This window comes from Aethalodelphis obliquidens, unplaced genomic scaffold (assembly GCF_003676395.1).
Source record: "Aethalodelphis obliquidens isolate GAN/ISIS:26980383/991018 unplaced genomic scaffold, ASM367639v1 scaffold40, whole genome shotgun sequence".
NCBI lineage: Eukaryota > Metazoa > Chordata > Mammalia > Artiodactyla > Delphinidae > Aethalodelphis > Aethalodelphis obliquidens.
In genome coordinates this window covers 1,441,598-1,456,440 of record NW_020837984.1, presented here as the reverse complement: position 1 = coordinate 1,456,440, position 14,843 = coordinate 1,441,598, and the positions used below count along the sequence as shown (strand labels likewise).

Sequence of the window (14,843 nt, the reverse complement as noted above, 5' to 3'; positions counted from 1 at the left end):
CAAGTTCTTTCTGCTAGCCTTTTATCCTCTGTGTATTCTAACTTTAATTCTTTAGTTATGTTCACTCTATGCTTAGTAGTTTGAATTTACTAAAAATAAGCATGGTTCCAAGAATGTTTATCTACTGACCAAGTTGAAATTTGCATTTTATATGCAGTGTCCAAGAGAGAAATGGGCAGAAACCTGATTAATAATTGGAAATGTGTAAGGAATTCTTGGCCCCTTGATTTATGTTTATATATTGACTAGTCATTTTTTCCAAATACAGTTTATTTGCTTATAGCTGACAGGCTTTCATAGAAAAGAATGTCAGCCTATGACAGTTAATTATCCAGTGCCCTTTCTTTCTTATGCTGTCAAACTCTCTTCTCAAATCCTCATTTCTTCCTCTGAGACTAGTTAGAAGTAGCTTTTCTCAGTTAATTGTACGTGAGGTTTTTCTCAAAGACTTGATGTCTTTGCATAGTATATAATAGCCTCTGTAGCCATGCACATGTTTTTTGACAGTAGCTTTAATTTTTCAATTATGATTCAGTCTACTTGATTATTATTTATTAACTAAATGTTATTAGCATTTTAGTTAACAGTCTTTACTAACAGTATTTTTGAATCTGTCATAAAACTTGCATTAAATCTGAGAACACTGGCATTCTCTAACTTTCCTTTCTGTCCATGGTCACAGAAAAAATTATGGATTTGAAGGAGCAGCCAGGTAACACTGTTTCTGCTGGTCAAGAGGATTTTCCATCTGTCCTGCTTGAAACTGCTGCTTCTCTTCCTTCTTTAGCTCCTCTCTCAGCTGCTTCTTTTAAAGAACATGAATACCTTGGTAATTTACCAGCAGTACTACCTACCGAAGGAACACTTCGAGAAATTTCAGATGAAGCTTCTAAAGAATTCTCAGAGAAGGCAAAAAAACCATCTGTAGACAGAGATTTACCAGAGTTTTCAGAATTGGAATACTCAGAAATGGGATCATCATTCAGTGGCTCTCCAAGAGCAGAATCTGCCATAACAGTAGCAAATCCTAGGGAAGAAATAATTGTGAAGAATAAAGATGAAGAAGAGGACTTAGTTAGTAATAACATCCTTCGTACTCAGCAAGAGTTACCGATAGTCCTTAGCAAATCAGTTAAAGAAGAGGGTAGAGTTATGTCTCCAGAAAAAACAAAAGACAGTTTTAATGAAAAGGGAATTGTAGCAGAAGCTCCTATGAGGGAGGAATATGCAGACTTCAAACCATTTGAGCAAGTATGGGAAGTAAAAGATACTTATAAGCAAGATAGTGATGTTTTGGCTGCTGGAGGTAATATAGAGAGCAAATTGGAAGGTAAAGTGGATACGGAACGTTTTTCAGATAGCCTTGAACAAACAAATCGTGAAAAAGATAGTGAAAGTAGTAATGATGATACTTCATTTCCTAGTACACCAGAAGCTATAAAAGATGGTTCAGGAGCATATATCACATGTGCTCCCTTTAACCCTTCAGCAAACATTTTTCCCTTGTTGGAAGATCATACTTCAGAAAATAAGACAGATGAAAAAAAAATAGAAGAAAAAAAGGCCCAAATTGTAACAGAGAAGAATGCTAGTGCCAAAACATCAAACCCTTTCCTTGTGGCAACACAGGATTCTAAAACAGATTATGACACAACAGATCATTTATCAGAGGTGACTGAGGAAGTAGTGGCAAACATGCATGAAGGTCTAACCCCAGATTTAGTACAGGAAGCATGTGAAAGTGAATTGAGTGAAGCTACAGGTACAAAAATTGCTTTTGAAACAAAAATGGACTTGGTTCAAACTTCAGAAGCTATGCAGGAGTCACTTTACCCTGTAGCACAGCTTTGCCCATCCTTTGAAGAATCTGAAGCTACTCCTTCACCAGTTTTGCCTGACATTGTCATGGAAGCACCATTAAATTCTATAGTTCCTAGTGCTGGTGCTTCTGCAGTGCAGCTCAGTTCATCACCATTAGAAGCTCCTCCTTCGGTTAATTATGAAAGCATAAAACTTGAGCCTGAAAATCCCCCACCATATGAAGAGGCCATGAATGTATCACTAAAAAAAGTATCAGGAATGAATGAAGAAATTAAAGAGGCTGAAAGTATTAGTGTAGCTGTTCAAGAAACAGAAGCTCCTTATATATCTATTGCATGTGATTTAATTAAAGAAACAAAGCTCTCTACTGAACCAACTCCAGATTTCTCTAGTTATTCAGAAATAGCAAAAGTTGCACAGCTGGTGCCCACTCATTCTGAGCTAGTTGAAGATTCCTCACCTGATTCTGAACCAGTTGACTTATTTAGTGATGATTCAATTCCTGAAGTTCCACAAAAACAAGATGAAGCTGTGATACTTGTAAAAGAAAATCTCATTGAAACTTCATCTGAATCAATGATAGAACATGAAAATAAGGAAAAACTTAGTGCTTCACCACCACCTGAGGGGGGAAAGCCGTATTTGGAATCTTTTCAGCCCAATTTAGGTACCACAAAAGATACCTTATCATCTAATGAAGTTTCAACATTGATCCAAAAGGAGAAAATTCCTTTGCAGATGGAGGAGCTCAACACTGCAGTTTATTCAAATGATGGCTTATACATTGCTAAGGAAGCAAAAATAAGAGAGAGTGAAACATTTTCAGATTCATCTCCAATTGAGATTATAGATGAGTTCCCTACATTTGTCAGTTCTAAAACAGATTCTTCTCCTACATTAGCCAGGGAATACAGTGACCTAGAAATATCCTACAAAAGTGAAGTTGCTAGTGTCCAGGATGGAGCTGGGTCGTTGCCTTGCTCAGAATTACCCCATGAAGTTTCTGTCAAGAGTGTACAGCCTAAAGATGAAGAAAAAGTTCATGTCCCAGATGAATTCTCCAAAGATAGGGCTGATATTTCAAAGGTGCCCTTACTGCCTCCAGATGTTTCTGCTTTGGATGCTCAAACAGGGATAGGCAGTATAGTTAAACCCAAAGTTCTTGTGCAAGAAGCTGAGAAAAAACTTCCTTCTGGTACAGAAAAAGAGTACAGACCACCATCTGCTATGTTTTCAGCAGAGCTGAGTAAAACTTCAGGTAATCAATCCGTACCTTATTTTGTGCTTTCTTGCCACCTTTTGACCTATGGAACATTCCACTACATTTTGTGTAGTATGTTACATTTATAGTGTCTGATATATCACATTGATAAGAATTCTTTTTACTGTCTCAGTTTAAGATTTTAGTGCTTTTTCTAGCCCTCTTGCACTGATCGCGCACCCTTGCTCTTAGCTTTTCCACACAATTATTTGTTGGTCATTTTTATGCACCATGGAACTAGAAAAAACTTTTTTTAGAATTGGCTTCAGTGTCTGTTCCCTTCTTTTGCTTTAGTGTTTCCTGATAGCATGAAGAGCAAGAGGTATTAAAACAAAATATTTTCAGATGTGTTTACTTTTGTTTTCCCAGAAATATCTTCATTTAAAAATTTTGACGAAAGAACATTTCTGTTACCTGTTTCTGATCTTTCAATATTATGCAATAATTTCCAGTAAAAGGTATAAAGTTAAGCATATTGAGTATTAGACGTTTTGTTGAAAAGTATAAATTGAGGTATGCTATTTTTAATTCTCCTGAAAAGTACTAATTCTCATTTTTTTCTTTTGACTCTACACTTCCCACATATCTGATTTGTGTAAAGTGATTTGTACATGTGTTTTTTATTTAGCATTCTAATTTAGATGATTACTGTGTATTTACTGAATATACTAATGCATTGGAGATAGGTAGTACTGGTGGCAGAGACCAGTTTAGAGTTGCTGTAATTGAAGAAAGAGGAAATTATGAACGTAAGGCAATGGGATGAGCATGGAGACATAGTACTTAGTGTTTGATTGGAATTGGACCTGAAGGTTAAGGGGAGGAGTTAAAGCTTACTCTAGGAAACCTGGGTTTCTTGTATGTGCAGATACATGGCAGTATGAGAAACTGAGTTAGGAAACATGAGAAAATAAAGTGGAAGAAAATAAAAAACTCAGTTTTGAATATATTGTAATTAAGGTACCTATGAGACATCCAAGAATGATGGGTATTAAACATGAAGCTCTTGAGAGAGACCTTGACCGTATGTGTGTATTTACCATGGGCTCAGAGATTGTAATTAAAGCCACAGACATCAACTAGGGGGAGCCGAGGGAAGAGGAAGATTTAAAGTTGGAGGAATTGATCAACATTATCAAATACTAGAGAGCTCAGTTAAGATAAGGATTGAGAATTTGTCAGAAGGGAGGGAAGGTGTTATAATGGTAATCCCTATTCTCAGATGGTTAACGATTTTCTACATCCTTGATTATGATGTATTTAGGTGTTTTAAAAAAATTTTCTGATTCTTATTACTGAATCAGATTCAGTAATTCTGATTCTTATTCTTATTTAAACCTGAAAGTATTGATAAGTATTAAATAATAAATAAAACTTGCTCAGATAATTTATTATTTCCAGTTTGTTTCCCTTGTTTTCTTAAAATGACATTTGTAGGCAGAATTCAATTTTAATTTTGGGAAGAAAGGCTGATTTTGTAAGGGAGATGAGCAAGGTATTATTGATGCAGACATTGATGCCTTATTGATAGTTTTGGATAAAATTTGTTGTGAGAAAAATGAATACTAGTCTTCTCCCTTAATAAGGGTATTTTATCAAACTGTATTCTTTTTTTTTTTTTGACCACGCCATGTGGTTTGTGGGAGCTTAGTTCCCCAACCAGGGATTGAACCCAGGTCACAGCAGTGAAAGCACCGAGGTCTAACTACTGGACCACCAGGGAATTCTGTCAAACTGTATTCTTAACAATGAAATGTAAATACTGGTTTTTCTCAGTTCATAATTATGAACATTCATTCTGTTTTTCCTTTCACTGTACGTCATTATTTAGAGGCTCAGCGTTTCATATATGTTTTTATTTACTTTTAAAAAAATTTGTGGCTAAAGATTTATGCTTTCAGTACCCTGATGGTTTCCATTTTTGTTTAAAATATATTATCACTGGCACTTTAATTTTTCACTTTCCACTCATTTTAAATATAAATGTATAATTACAATATTCTAATAATTGCTTAAATTTATACTACTAAATACAGACCCAGATAGTGAAACTACTGAAAAGAATAGTTAACTGATAGGGAGCACTACCAAATGACAGCTGAAATCTTTTTCTCAGATGATGCATGGAAGTCCCAGTTTGGCATAGAATGACAGTTTAGGGATATAAGTGTATGATTGGAAGTGGAAGATCATCAACACATACTAAGGGCATAGAGAGGCTGTCTCTACCTTGGAATATTAGGAATGGCTTCACAAAGAGATGCTTCTATAAAAGCTACAGTTAGCAAACGTGAGTAAACACATAGACCTGTTCATTTATATAAATATAATAAAAGTTTTCCAGATCCTGTTTTGGTATTTTTGGGGCAGGTGGGTATGTGTGGGTATTATGGTCAGTATGTAGAAACTGAAGCTATTCAAGCTATTCACTTGAAGCTAGGGACATAGATGGATTTGAGACTGGCCATGGGTGACTCAGTGAAAAGAAACATTCAGGTTTATTCAGAACTAAACTGAAAGACCAATCTATGCTAAAGGAGGGTTTATGATACATTGGATGCTAAATTTTTCTCTGACTGGAATTAAGCAGAATTTTTTTTAAACTTATGGTCTCATTTAGAGAGTTTCTTTTAAAAAAAGGATGATTGCTTTTTTAAAATTAACTTTCATTTGGAAATAAGTTCAAACTTAAAAACAATTGCAAAAATAAAAGTAGTACAAAGAATGTCTTATACTCTTCATCTAAATTTACCTACTAACATTTCTCCATTTACATTATTATTTATGATCTCTCTTTTTATAGATAACTAGACAATGGATACATAGATACAGTATATCCTTTTTTTCCTGAACCATTTGAGACTAAGTTATATACGTTCTGTTTTACCCCTAAATAGTTTAAAAAGGGATATTCTCTTACATAACCTCAGTACAGCTATTAACTTTCTAAATTTTACATTCATTCAATACTTTTTTCTAATCTACCATCCATATTCTAGTTGTGTTAGTTGACCTAATAATGTTCTTTGTAGTGTCCTGTACTACAAGGTCCAGTCTAGTGCCAGGTTTTGCATTTAGTTATGTTACCTTTGGCTCCTTTAATCTGGGACATTTCCAGTCTTTATCTCTTACGATTGTAACATATTTAAAGAACACAGGCCCTTTCCCTTCTTCCTTTAATAGAAAGTTCCTTGTTTTGCGTTTTGTCTAATGTTTCTTAGTGATTAGATTAAGTTTGTGGATTCATGGCCAAAATGAAGATAATGTAGTGCCCCTCTCATAGCAATCTGGAGGTACCTACTATTCATCAGTCCCTCATTGATGAGGTTTAATTTACACCATCTGGTCAAGGTGGTTCCTGATTTCCTTATTGTATAATTACTATCTTTCTTCCTTCCTGACAACTAATAAGCAGTCTGATGGGTGACACTTCAAGACCATGTAAATATCCTGCCCTCCATCAAAATTCCCTCCCTAGATTTAGTATCTATTGATGGTTCTTGATTGATTTATTCTTTACCATTAAGTTTGCAAAAGATGATTTTTCTGTTCTAATACTTCCTCCACGTTTATCAATCAACCCTGGCATTCTACTCTTAGCAAGAGCTCTCCTTTTCCATTAATTAACTATTTAATTATCAGTATGGATTCATGAATTTCTCTTTTCCCCCCAATGGTTCATAATTCATTGCTGTACTTATTTTGGTTGTCAATGGTCACAGATTTGGAGGGCTCCCCTTCAAATTGGCTCAAGGACATGCAGCTGTCCTTTTTTTTTTTTTGAGTGGAGAGGGAAGCACTTCTTACTTTCTAGCATAACGAAATGTTGTAGGCTCATCTTTTGCCCACTCTGTCCCAGCCCTGAAGTCAGCAGTTTCTCCAAGGATCCTTGATTCCTTTCAGTGATCAAGAGCTGGATGCTAATTGTACTTTGCTCCTGTGGGGTCTTTCCATTTTAGCCCTTCCAGTGGACCGAGGTAGGAAATACTTGTATACATACATACAAATAAACATACACATATTTATGAAATCATGTGTTTACATAGATACCTCCAAATCCAAAACATTCCCAGAGGACTATTTCTTTCTTCCCCCATTTCACATTTGTATGTTCCTTCTATAGTGAGAACCTGGCTTCTAACACTACCAATACATTTATTAATTTGTTTAATCCTTGAGTACATCTAAAATAGTTTTAGAATGTTTTATAATATCATTATAATAAACATAATAAAGGGTTCAGGTCTATTTTTCAAATCCACCTCCCTCAACCCTGCCCAGGTTACTCGGATTAGTTTTATTTTCCCTTTTCCTTCTACCTTCCCCCATCTTCAGTGTGGTTATAATACTCATTTGAAATAAACTTAGATTTGTTTCAGTTTGCTTTCAGTTTTAGGTTTTCTTTCTCTCTAGGACATTTTTAAATTAAGAATTTTGAAAGGCTGAGAAAAGAACCTGAATTCTTTGCATTTTACCTAGAAAGGGGAGACTACCATTTATGGGAAATCTTTTAAGCACCAAGCATTTTCACATAGTCATCTCATTTAGTCTTCACCATAATCTGAAAGAAGGAATCATTTCATGGATGACAAAACCTAAATCTAGGGATGTTACGAAACTTTACCGAGGTTGCATATTATGTAGTAAGCACAGTACTTTTGAGCTTCTATTGTGTTCCAGACATTGGGCTAACTTACTTTTTAAAAAAAATTTTTATTGGAGTATAGTTGATTTACAATGTTGTGTTAGTTTCAGGTGTACAGCAAAGTGAATCAGTTACACATATATCCATTCTTTTTTAGATTCTTTTCCCATATGGGTCACTGCAGAGTACTGAGTAGAATTCCCTGTGCTATACAGTAGGTCCTTATTAGTTATCTATTTTACGTATAGTAGTGTGTATATGTCAGTCCCAATCTCTCAATTTATCCCCCCCCCTTACACTCTGGTAACCATAAGTTTGTTTTCTACGTCTGTGACTCTATTTCTGTTTTGTAAATAATTTGTACCATTTTATTTTGGTTAGATCACATATAAGCGATATATGATATTTGTCTTTCTCTGTCTGACTTCACTCAGTATGATAATCTCTGGGTCCATCCACGTTTCTGCAAATGGCATTATTTCATCCTTTTTTATGGCTGAGTAATATTCCATTGTATATGTGTGCCGCATCTTGTTTATCCACTCCTCTGTTGATGGACATTTAGGTTGCTTCCATGTATGGCTATTGTAAATGGTGCTGCAATGAACGTTGGGGGTGCATGTGTCTTTCTGAATTACAGTTTTCTCCGGTTATATGCCCAGGAGTGGGATTGCTGGATCATATGTTAGTTCTATATGTATTTTTTTAAGGAACCTACATATTGTTCTCCATAATGGTTGTACCAGTTTACTTTCCCACCAACAGTGTAGGAGGGTTCCCTTTTCTCCACACCCTCCCCAGCATTTATTGTTTGTAGTTTTTTTGATGATGGCCATTCTTACTGGTGTGATGTGATACCTCATTGTAGTTCTGATTTACATTTCTTTAATAATTAGTGTTGTTGATCATCTTTTCATGTGCTTTTTGCCATCTGTATGTCTTCTTTGGAGAAATGTCTATTTAGATCTTCCACCCATTTTTGATTGTGGTGGTTGTTTTTTTGATGTTGAGCTGCATAAGCTGTTTATATATTTTGGAGATTAATCCTTTGTTGGTTGGTTTGTTTGCAAATATTTTCTCCCATTCTATGGGGTGTCTTTTTGTTTTGTTTATGGTTTCCTTTGCTGTGCAAAAGCCTTTAAGTTTCATTAGGTTCCATTTGTTTATTTTTGTTTTTATTTTCATTAGGAGGTGGATCAAAAAAGATCTTGCTGCGATTTATGTCAGAGAGTGTTCTGCCTGTTTTCCTCTAAGAGTTTTATAGTTGCTGGCCTCACATTTAGGTCTTTAATCCATCTTGGGTTTATTTTTGTGTATGGTGTTAGAGAGTGTTCTCATTTTATTCTTTTACATGTAGCTGTCCAGTTTTCCCAGCACCACTTATTGAAGAGACTGTCTTTTCTGTATATTCTTGCCTCCTTTGTCATAGATTAGTTGACTAACTTTCTTATTTATATTAGTTCTTATCCGATTCCACAAAGGAGATATTTTTTCCGACAAGTGAAGAACTGGGATGAGACCTAGGTTTTGTCCCCTTCACAGTTTTGGAGCAAGCAGTTATTGTCCTAAATAGCAGATGACCAGGGTGCTGCTGCTTTTATTACATACCTATTGTGTTGGGGGCATTAACCAATGCAAGGCATTTTTAAAAATGTCAGGAACATTGGTTACTGTATACATTTTCTCATGTGGTCTTCTATAAGTAGGGATATTAGAATGAGGGTAACCTTCTGTTGCTTCCATGTGGAGACTGAATAACCCTATTGTTATTCAGCTGGACCGCTGCTGTCTTTGTTGTTGGTGGGTCATTGGTGAAGAAAGGTGCTAATGTCTCCCATTGAAACCACTGAGATCTTGACTTAATGATAGTGATTGCTTAATACATGTTTGTTGGTTGCTTGGTTTGCCACTAGTGCACAGAACATTTTAAGTTCATAATCATAGTATAGATTGTGTTTTGCTGACCTGTTGTAACTTGGTGAGTGAAGTGTAAACCAACCAGATGTTAATTATTCATTACACTTAAAGTATGTGCTTTCCAGGAATAACCAAATAGTATTGCCATAATAAAGAACTCGCTGAAAAATGGCCCATTTATCTAGGTAAAGAATTAAAAATTATCCTTTGCCAATTTATAGATACTTCTTAAATGTGTTCATGAATAAGAACTTTCTTTTGATGATGTTTATAACTTAAAACATTTTTCTTATATTAATTTTAAAAATTGATTGTATAGCTTTTGGGCTTTCTCAGTAAAGCATTATAGATATTAAGTATTTTGTTAAAATACATTTTTAGTGAGCATATATAGGATGCTTCTTGAATATTATTAGTTGGGTTTTGATTAGGACAGTGAGCAGTTAATCTGATGAAAGTAGATATTTAAGTACCCTGAAAAATGAAAATGTTTAATCTAACACATTGAGTAGAATTATCTTTAACTGGAAGGCTTTGAGTAAATATAAGTGTAGCTAAATTAGAAACTGACTTATTAATAAGGAAATGATTATATTTACTCAAATGTTTGACATTGTCAAATTAGTGTGGATTTATTTAGTGCTTACTGTGGGTCCAATACAGATTGAAAATAAATATGAAATATGAACCTTTATAAAAGATAGATACTGCTACATATAATATGGTTGAAAGAACTTCATCTTGGGCATCTTACACACCTAAGATCTAATCCTGGCTTTTTTACTGGATTACTTTTTTAGCTGTATGACCCTGGGCAGATGTTTTAATCTATTTGAGCTTCAGTTAAATTTAGTAGTCAGAATTTCTCTCAGGGACCTGCTAACTGTCAGTGAAGTCAGGGTAGCAGTACATGAAGCAATCTGAAGTAATATATGCTAATTGTACAAATTTGAGAAGTAGAGAAAAGCATTTAGATGACAAAAAAATTGTAATTGTATTGCCCAGACATAATCATTGCTAATATTTTAGAATATATTCTTCTAGTCTATTTCTATGCATATGGATACTTTATGAATGCAGTGAAAAAAGGTGTTTTTCCAAACTGGGATCATACGTTATATATTGTTTATTGCTTAACAAAATTCAGCAATATATTATATTGCATAATGCCAAAATTTCCATGTCTTTATTTTTCTGCTGTGTGATTATTTAATGTTTAGTGTTCCTTGGTATTGGATATATTATAATTTAATCAGTTCTCTACGATCCTTAGATTGTCTCCAGTTTTTTAAATTTATAAATAATGCTATTATTAACCTCTTTATGTTTAAATATGTTGTACATATCTCCAAATTACTCTTTTCCATAAATTACTAGAAATAAAACCCTTGGAAATGGGTATGTACATTTTTAAGCGTTTTGACAAAAATTGGCTATCAGAAAACTTGTACTAATTTAAAAAAATTTTTATTGGAATATAGTTGCTTTACAACGTTGTGTTAGTTTCTGCTGTACAGCAAAGTGAATCACCTATACGTATACATATATCCCCTCTTTTTTGGATTTCCTTCCCATTTAGGTCACCACAGAGCACTGAGTAGAGTTCCCTGTGCTATACAGTAGGTTCTCATTAGTTATCTATTTTTTACATAGTAGTGTATATATTGTCATCCCGATCTCCCAATTCATCCCACCCACCCCCTTCCCCCTTAGTATCCTTATGTTTGTTCTCTATGTCTGTGTCTCTATTTCTGCTTTGCAAATAAGTTCATCTGTATCATTTTTCTAGATTCCACATATAAGCTAATGATGTTTGTTTTTCTCTTTCTGACTTCACTTTGTATGACAGTCTCTAGGTCCATCCATGTCTGTACAAATGGCACAATTTTGTTCCTTTTATGGCTGAGTAATATTCCATTGTATATATGTACCACATCTTTCTTTATCCATTCCTCTGTTGATGGACATTTAGGTTGCTTCCACGTCCTGGCTATTGTAAATAGTGTTGCAATGAACATTTGGGTGCATGTATCTTTTCAAACTAGTTTTCTCTGTTATATGCCCAGGAGTGAGATTGCTGGATCATATGGCAGTTCTATATTTAGTTTTTTAAGGAACCTCCATATTGTTCTCCGTGGTGGCTGTATCAATTTACATTCCCCCCAACAGTGTAGGAGGGTGCCCTTTTCTCCACACCCTCTCCAGCATTTGTTTATAGACTTTTTGATGATGGCTATTCTGACTGGTGTGAGGTAATACCTCATTGTAGTTTTGATTTGCATTTCTCTAATAATGACATTGAGCATCTTTTCATGTGCTTTTTGGCAATCTGTATATCTTCTTTGGAGAAATATCTATTTAGATCTGCCCACTTTTTGATTGGGTTTTTTTTTTTGATATTGAGCTGCATGATCTCTTTGTATATTTTGCAGATTAATCTTTTGTCACAACTTGTACTGATTTTTACGCTTCTAATGGAGTAAGACAACAACCCATTTCTCTATTGATCACCAACAATTAGTATTATTTATTAATATTGTTTTTTTAATCAGAAAATTTTGATAGCTAAGGACTTATACATTATACAAAATTCAAAAAGTACTATTACAGTAAGTCTTCTTCCTGTCTTACCTAAGCTGCCTAGTGCTCCTTCTTAGAGTCATTTACTAGACTTCTCATGTATCCTTCCAGACATTGTATACCTGTCTTTTTTAAAAAAAAAAAAAAAAAACCTTTACCAGTTTGATAGGTTAAAGTAGTTATCTTGCTGTTTCGATCTTCGATTATTAGTGAAGGTGAGCATGTTCCACATATTTATTGGCTATTTGTATTTCTTTTGTGAATTGCCTGTTCATACTCTTTGCCCATTTTAAAATTTAGAATCGCCTCTTTCTGATTTTATGAGAGTTCTTTATATAGAGTGGATGCAAATCCTTGTCATGTTACAGTTTTCCCTTAGTTTTCTAAATAATTTTTATTTTACTTTGCATTTTGGTGGATATTTTCAGTTTTCACCTGGGAAAATTTATAACTTAATTTATTTACTAATTTATAGTTTCATTTTTATGTTTAATTCTGATCTGTTCAAAATTGATTTTGAATTCTGGTCAGAGATCATTTTATCCCACATGCCTTTCTGGTGTTGGAGTTGTTTTCCTATCCCTATCACACTCTGATAGTCCCCTAGTACCAGGCAACAATCCTAAGGAAGAGCCAGAAAATTGAGAACAGTTTTAGCCAGGTTGCATGCTTTGGGTTGGACAGTCAACGGTACTATGGGTGTTGGTGCCATCTAGTGTTGTAGATAGAAAACGATGTCTGTGGAATGCTCTGTAATTGACCATATGGAAATTCAGTTGGGCTGAGAAATTTAGTGAGTTGTGGATATTTGCTTCACAGTAACAAATGACTTTGAAAATGACTTTATAAAAGGATTTTGAATTTTGACACATCGTACTGAATCAAACAAATGCTTGAATCATGCTATGATAAACATTGTGAAATGACCTTAAAGATTCCCCCAAACATGTACTTCAGTGAAAACTTAAAAGTTTTAAAAGATCTGTTCAAAACCCAATGACTATTAAATTTTTAAATTCCAGGTTTAAAAATGCTTTGGATCTTTTGGATTATCTGTGTATTTATTTTAGATTATAATATAAGAAATCAACATTTATTTAGTTCTCATTGAATAGTATCACTTTCAGTTTCTTTCTGTATAATTTTTAGTATGTATTTTTATCAGCTTATATGGAATTGTTTATAGACCTTAAAATGCTCATTATATTTTGGTTATTTTTTAACTTGTCATTCATTTTCTAGACTAAAGTCTTTGTTCATGTCTTAAGGTTCAATTCAGTAGTTAGTGCTGAAGTGCTGTAATTTAGTCCATAGAGGGCATTACGTTACAGCATATGGTATTAAACAGCATTATTTAATATCTTTCAGTAATGGGACATATGTTTAGTTTTATACTTTTGTATAGTTCAGAATAATTAAATTTTGAAGTAAGTTTAAAACTACTGTGTAGCTGTAATTTTTTTCTTTTTATTAAAAAGTCCTGTTATCTGTTGCTGGAAAGTAGAAATAATTTTTTTAGCGATCAAGAATTGCATACAAGCAACCCCCAGTTTAGAGAGTAGCACTTTCAATCCAAATGACCACCTCTTTCTCACCTTATTTGCCTTCATTTCTAAACATTGTAAAGCAAACAAAGCAAAACAAAAACTTGAGCTTTTCTGGGGTTCAGAATTAGAGGAAGGAAAGAAATGGAAAAAGAGGAATATCTTGGGAGAGCTGGCCTGGGAGGTCTTAGAGTTTACATATTGTTGCCTATTCCAAAATACAGTCCTCTACTGTTGGAAATCCTGCCACTTAGGTACAAGACACACACACACACACACACACACACACACACACACACGTTTATGAGAGTGTTATAGAGAAAGGAGTTTTTTATTCTTTAGTAGGACTTATTTTAATCATATAATTTTCCTGCTAATGAGGTAAGTGCACGAAGAAAATGAGAGTTTTGATCTGAGATATGAAGAGAAGAGAAATGTAGAGAGTGTAGGTAATTTTAGAGCATGGGTACTGTTTGGAAAGGAGTTAGGGGTGTGTTTGGGGTGGTTTTGGTCATTGGTTTTTGTCATGCTTTGGGGAGGTACTGGGTTTATGGACATTGAGGAATGAGAAGTTGCCAATCATGAACTCAGAACAGGTGATTTCAAAAGTTCAGTGTAAGGCTGATTTTGAGTTTAGGAAGAGAAGAATTCCCCCCTTCCCTACCCCCATGCACAATATGCAATAGGACTTAGAATTCAGACAGCACTTTTACTTGCTTGTATTATAAATAAAGGAATCTTCTGTGCTTCTCTCCTTTGGAAGCCTTTACTTTTAAGGGAAAATAAGTTTCTATCCCAAATAATCAATGTGGTATCTGCTCTATTTGAAAATTGTCCTTGAAATAATTTTTCATTTTTAAACAAAATGTTAAATATTTGAAGGAAAACAAATAAGTTTTTAACAGATTTATGTTCTCTATTTGCCTGTTATCTTGGGATTTAATATGGAATAGGACCTGTAATCTACCCATATAAAATTTTTTCTCAGCTGGAGGAGAATAGAACTACAGTAACAAAGCACAGTAATTTGTGTGTGTGTGTGTGTGTGTGTGTGTGTGTGTGTGTGTGTGTGTGT

General features: G+C 34.4%; 1 protein-coding gene across 3 annotated transcripts in view; it reads left to right on the top strand.

Moving 5' to 3' along the window:
* RTN4 (reticulon 4) overlaps nt 1-14,843 on the top strand; it is a 66,555-nt gene that overhangs the window by 16,907 nt on the left and 34,805 nt on the right. Inside the window, exon 3 of one of the 3 annotated variants that reach the window (XM_027131683.1) lies at nt 683-3,079. The exons of the other annotated variants lie outside the window; for them this stretch is intronic. Within the exon in view, the coding sequence (XP_026987484.1) occupies nt 683-3,079 (2,397 nt within the window). The remainder of the gene's footprint in view (nt 1-682; nt 3,080-14,843) is intronic. 3 annotated transcript variants of the gene reach the window in all.